The 6417-nt window shown below is 59.2% G+C and overlaps 1 protein-coding gene across 1 annotated transcript; it reads left to right on the forward strand.

Annotated features, from left to right (window-relative positions):
* Positions 1-4090: 4090 nt before the first annotated feature.
* ATOH1 (atonal bHLH transcription factor 1) lies at positions 4091-5557 on the forward strand. The gene has a single exon (XM_032444512.1). The coding sequence runs from the start codon at positions 4137-4139 to the stop codon at positions 4965-4967; it is 831 nt and encodes a 276-aa protein (XP_032300403.1). The 5' UTR covers positions 4091-4136; the 3' UTR covers positions 4968-5557.
* Positions 5558-6417: the final 860 nt, after the last annotated feature.

A 6417-nucleotide genomic window follows, 5' to 3' on the forward strand; every position in this document is an offset into this window, starting at 1 on the left:
GGGCACGTCCGAAAGGCTTCGCTGCGGTTGCTGCGGGGTGCGGGGGGCCATGCGCTGTTCAGCTGACAGGCACGGAGGTGGCGAGTGTTAGTACGGCACTGCGAGATGCCTGCGGGACGCTGTGTGGCTGCGGTGACGCAGCTCGGGTAGCAAAATGGAGTGCTTCATGGCAGCTGCCTCTGGCTCTGACGTGGGGCTCACGGATGGGATATAAAGGAATCTTCTCCTCATGGGAACTCCTGAGTCTTTTAGCAATTTCAAAGCATCCTGGAAAACAATAGTGCCTAAGAACTCTATCGCAGGTCTTCCTCCAGCTGTGGACCAAACAGAACTGCAGCTCCAGGCTATGCCAGAGACAGGGCTCACTACAGAGAGAGCCTTGCAAGCCTGCCGGTCCAGAACTGCTGCCCAAGGGCTGCAGGACCACCACTGAGCATCCCTGAACACGGAGATGCATTGTAAGCAGTGCTCTGCTGAGGTTTACATTGTGGCAGTTGTCAGGTTGGACACATAGTTTAAAAACAATAATTCTGGTTCTGCTTTACTAACAAGTATTTAAACACCCATTCTTAAGGCTCAGGGTATCCAGCTTAAGACTCAGGGTATCCAGCTTCAAGGAACAGCAGACTGGAGAAGATGTATTCAGAGCAGCTGGTTTTCATGGCTGTTCATCCTGGTGGCTTCTAAACGTTGCATAGATCTCTGTGGTGATGAAAGGTGGGCCTGTGTGGCAATGGAAGCTGGAAGTTCCTGGCAGCCTCTTTGCTATCAGGAGTTACATAGAGTTCACAGAGGTTTTCCTGTGGATGGAGAAGATGTTTTTTCTTGGCTGACCGGTGTTTCCTTCCTGGGTAAATACTCTCCACCCTGGGGGTTGATGTGAGATGTTGATCAGCAGACACTTGGGTAAATTCTGTTGGTTTTGTCCTCTAGAGGGACTCCAGACACATAGTCCCTGCATTTTAGGAGCCTTAGGGGGATCTGCTTTCCTTAGGAGACCTGCAAAGTTTGGTATTTCCACGTCTAGGAAACCTCCTTCTGTTTTGACAGAAGTAGAACCATGGCTGCTGATTGCTGAGGCAATGCTGGAAATGCCTCAGTTTGGGATCCTGTGTTTAAGGCCCTGTATGACTCAAGCAGAGCTCCCCATTCCCAGGTCACCACTCTGGTAATGTTGCTGGTAAGAAGTGTACAGACTGTTTAAGATGTCAGATTCTTCCTTTCTTCCTCTTGCTAACATGTTTATAGCATACAGTGCCTTAAGCAGGAGACAGTTTGTTGATGCTTATTTCAAGCAACTGAGGTAATGAACTTGTAGGTTACGTGTGTGACCCCATGCGGGCTCAGCAAAGTTGTTTCTGCTGCAAAGGGCAAACAAACTAAATCTGAACTAAGATCACTGTTAAAGAGGTGAGGAAACTGAGAATGGCAGAAGTGTAAATCCCATGGGTCTGATACTAGTGCTTGTATTGCACTAAGACTCCTTATTTTTAATTGAAAGGAAAAGCTTTCAATTCTGTGCAGGGATTGATTATACATCATGAATGCTTCTTCCTCCAGTGCTTAGTTCTGGCATGTATGCAGAACACAGACCCTAATCCAGCTAATGCCAGGTCTCTGGGTCACAGTTGCTGTCAGATGCACCAACCGAACAGCTGCAGCCCTCTGCACCTCTGTGGCCAGGAGGAAACTGCTCATTTCCTTCCAAACCTTCTAGGACAGCAGCTCCCAAAACCTCAGTTTGGTGGCTTTTTGTGTTTGGTTTTGCTGGCTTTCTGAAGGGCTGATGCTGAGTGACTCCCAGCCAAATGCCCCAGTGCTCAGACACTGCAAGGACTGAAAGCATCGAGCAGTTTCAGAGGAAATGTCTTGCTGAGCTGTTTTAACGCAGAATGCTTTTTAAATCAGCAACTGAAAGAAAATTATTAGTCATACTTCCATGAATATAAGGCTTTTTATTTGTAACATATTAGCATAAGTTCTTAGTAAAAGTTGCAGCGACGTAACTAAAGGAGCAGAGCAGGCGTTAGGTATACATGCTATAGACAAGATTTCCACATAGATGAGGAAACTGAATTCATTATGCCCCACAATGGCCCCAGGAGGTAGCGAGTGCTGTTGCAGTGATGCTGTGCACATCACTTGGAGGCAGTGGGAGTACATGCACGGGAACCAACTGTGCGTAGCAGAAACTGTCAGCAGGATGAGGCCCAGGGTGTGGGTCTGCACCAGATCTTTGTGGGACCAGGAAGCGAGAATTACTTTGATGGCCCCCCAAATAGCCAAAGTGGATGAAGCAGATGCAGTGACCCACCCGGGAAGGTCAATGTGCAGCACAGGGGCATGTCCATGTCCCGGGGTGGTCGTACTGCCCACGGGTGGGACAGGGCAGCCTTCGAAGCTGCTGGGGACTGCAGCAATGGGCACCTGGGGTTTTCGTTCCTTGCAGTCGTCATTTCTGATCCACTTTTAAAACACTTTCGAAAGTAACGCATCGCGACTAATCATAGGAGGAGCCCGAGGAAAGACTGTTCTCGGGACCTGCTTCGATCCCATGTGCTCCGAGATAAATTATTGTTGTTGTCGGGTGGTTGATCTGGTTTGGTGGTGCAGTCGCTGAGGCCACGGGGCTGGCACTGGCTTTACGCATCTGCTACAGCTCAGCATAGGTCCGGGACCGTGCCGCCGAGATGGGCTCTGCCACGCCACAGCTACAGAGCAGTGCAGGCTGAGGGAAGGAAATCGCAAAGAAAATAGGGCAAGAGAGGAACGGGATACTTCCTAATCTGCGGCGGTGCCTGCCGCGCTGACCGCAGATCCTGAAGCGAGATTGAATAAGTAATCGGGGTGTCGAGCACAATTAAGCCGAGGGCTGACCCATGTGCGCTTTGTGTGCTTTGAGAACGTCCCTGGCTGTAACGACAGAGGAGGCTTTTTTGAGCTTTTTCCTTTCTCCCCACCTCGCCCCCCCCGTCCGCCCCGTCCCCGCCTCCGTCTGTAACCCATTTCTCCGTGACACCGCTGCGTGCTGACCCCGCGCCGCTGCCTCGGCCCGATCCCGGCCAGGAGGGGGGGGGGGGGGGGGGGGGGGGGGGGGAGAGGGAGGGAGAGGAGGAAATCTGCATAAAGATACGGGGCCGCGTCCAGTTCGTGCGGCTCTGAAAGCTTTGACACTTTGAGAGAGAGGGCAGCTTCATTTCCACGGCTCCCGCATTCCTGCTATTGTACAGTAAGCGCTGCAGAGCGGTGTGCTTGTGTTTCCGACTCCCGTGAAGTTCCCCCTGCGCAGGGCGTGCCTCGAACCGCTTCAAAAGAACCAACTCCTACAAAAGGAAAAAAAGAAACTCAAGTAGGCTTGAACATACAAAGAGAGGAGAAAGGAGAGAGAAAAAGGGCCGGGCGGCGCTGAATGCGGAATGAGCTCAGCCGGCCCCAGGAGTTCTGCATCCCTCACATTTATCTTATTCTGGTGGAGCAGCGCCGAGCACACACCGCGCCGCGCCTTTGGCTTTGACTCTGAGCGTGCGACGCGCTATTCCCCCCCCCCCAGTTCCCCGGCTCAGAGCACTGTTGGACGTGGAATCTGCTCCCCGTGCCCAGGGTCGAGACTTAACGCCTCGTGCGGCACTCGGCTGCACTCTGAGGGTCACTCTGCCCGGCACGGCCCGCTCCGCTCCGAGCCGCTCCCTCCACCCGAGGGCTCCGCTTTGCCCCCGTCCGCTCAGGGCAGCGGTGCGGGACGGGCGCCAGGCTCGCGCCTCCCCGTGCGGACCGGCCGCGCGTGCCGCCGCTCCCCCCCGCCCTCCTCCCGCTCCGCCGCCCTCCCCGCGCCCCGCGCTCCATTGGTTCCCCGCACGCGCCGGCCCCCCGCCCGCCCGCGCCATTGGCCGCCCCGACACGCGACCGGCGCGGGGAGGGGTGGGGCGCTAAGGAAGGGAGCGCGGGGAGGGAGGGGGGAGCGGGGGAGCCGGGACGGGACCCCGGCGCGTGCCGCTCCTTAAAGGGGGGCGCGGCGCACGGCCGACACCGGAGACGGCGGCTGCCACGCGCGAGGCGGGCGGACAGCGGGCGGGCGCCGCTGGCAGCCGTCCGTCGAGCCGTGCCGTGCCTCGTCCCATGGGCGCCGCGGCCGAGCCATGAGTCTGCCGCGGGCCGCCGCCGCCGCCGAGTGGGTGGAGGGCGGGAGGGAGCCGGAGCCGCTGCTGGGGCCGGAGGCGGGCGGCTGCGGCTTCGCCCCCGGCTGGCTGGGCGTGTGCTGCGCCGCACGCGTGCCCGCCGCGTCGCCGCGCTACCTGCTGCCCGCCGACGAGGAGGACGAGACGGCCGTGGCGGGGGGCGCGGCGCGGCGTTCCGGAGGGAGCAGCCCCGGGGGAGCGCGGGGCGGCGGCGGGCGGCCGCGGGGAGGCGGCGGCGGCGGGGCCGGGCCGCGGGCACAGGTGAGCGGCGTGCAGAAGCAGCGGCGGCTGGCGGCCAACGCGCGGGAGCGGCGGCGAATGCACGGGCTGAACCACGCCTTCGACCAGCTGCGTAATGTCATCCCCTCCTTCAACAACGACAAGAAGCTCTCGAAGTACGAGACGCTGCAGATGGCGCAGATCTACATCAGCGCCCTCGCCGAGCTGCTGCACGGGCCCCCCGCGCCCCAAGAGCCGCCCGCCAAGGCCGAGCTCCGCGGGGCCCCCTTCGAGCCTCCTCCGCCGCCCCCTCCTCCGCCGCCCCGCGCGTCGCCCCCCGCGCCCGCCAGGACTCGCTTCCCCCCGGCGGCGGCCGCGGGCGGTTTCGCGGCGCAGCTCGAGCCGCTGCGCTTCCCCTCTTTCCCGGCGCAAAAAGCGCCTTCTCCCGCGCTGCTCCTGGGGCCCCCCGCGCCGCAGCAGCCCGAGAGGAGCAAAGCGTCGCCGCGCTCTCACCGCAGCGACGGGGAGTTCTCGCCGCGCTCCCACTACAGTGACTCGGACGAGGCCAGCTAGGGGGCTGCGGGACCGCGCCTCCCACCTGCCCGCTCCCGCCGGGGCCGCGTCGTCACGCCGCCGCCGCGTAGTCGCTCCTGTCAGAGTTTCCGATGCCCAGAAGCCGCTGCCGTCCCTTCTGCCAACGCGGGGCGAGCATCGCCGCGACGTCCGTCCCGTCCCGTCCCCGCAGAACGCGCCGCGACGGCGCTCCCGGGGAGAGCGCGGCGCAGAGCACTTTATCAGCGGCGGAGACGCGGGCGCGGCTGAGGGCCGCCGGCTGCCAAGGGAAACCCCGCACCGCGGTGGTCGCCGAGCCTGAGAAACGCGAACTCTTCGCTCGTGTCAAACTTTTACGTTCGTTTTATTTCGCTTTTGTGGTAATAGGAAACTTATTTATTACGGAGTGTTTGCTACTGTTTCTGCTTTCTGGTTGGTTGTTTTTTGTTGTTGTTGTTTTTTTTAAACAAAACTTTTCTACGACGAAAATGTTGGTTTTTTTTAATTTTAGCCCAGCCAATTGCTACTCGTTAATGTATTTTATTTTATTTTATTTTCGAGATCAAATAAAAGCGGAAAAATAAAAAGGCGAAGCGAAGCTGCACCGCGGTCGCGTTCCCCCTTATCTCCGCACACTCGGCGCCGGGACGTGGTCCCGTCCGTACAGCACGAGGAGCGCCACGGCCGTCTCCCCCCCCCCTTCACACCCCCGCCGGAACGGGCAGCGAGTGCCGCTCCCCGCAGGTGGTCCCTCGAGTGGGGCCGGGCTGGGCAGAATGGACGCTCCCCGAGCCGCCCACCTGTCCCCCGGTATAAGGCGCTCGCCCGGCCCTCGGCACAGAGCGGCCGCACGGGGCGGGGGCGGCCCCGCAGGGTGAAGAGTTCAGCGGGACGGTTCCCCCCACCCCCCTTCTCCCTTCCCAAAGCGCTGGAGGAGGGAGCACCTTTCGTTGCCGGGGCCGTGTCTTGCCGGCGGGAGATGGTTGGGGGAGAGGAATACAGAAACATCATCACCCAGTTACCCAGTTAAAATTTTTGGAGAGGCGGGGGACCAGGGTTTTATTACATTTGACTTTATTTTACGGAGGTTGGGTTATTTGTTTCCCTTCTCTCTCCTTTCGTTTCGTTCCCTCGCGTCGTGTTTTCCTCCCCACGAACCGGCGACGGTGCTTCAGGCAGCACGGAGCGGTCGGACCGCTCAATTGGAGGGCGACCATCGCGATGCGCACATCCGCGCTCACCAGAGTTCCCCCCCCCCCCCCCCGACAGCTGAGCGCAGCAGATCCTCAGCTCTCGTTGTCTGAGGCTTTTCTTTATTTATTTTTTTTCCTATTTTTTTTTCCTTTATTATTTTTTCCCTAATGCTCAGCGCATTTCCATGTTGAGGTTCAGCCCCGAAGTTTGCATAACAACCGCTTGGCAGCCCCCTCCCCCACCCCCCCCGCCCCGTTAACAAGCTGGAACGTAGAGC

Source organism: Coturnix japonica, chromosome 4 (genome assembly GCF_001577835.2).
Source record: "Coturnix japonica isolate 7356 chromosome 4, Coturnix japonica 2.1, whole genome shotgun sequence".
Classification (NCBI taxonomy): domain Eukaryota; kingdom Metazoa; phylum Chordata; class Aves; order Galliformes; family Phasianidae; genus Coturnix; species Coturnix japonica.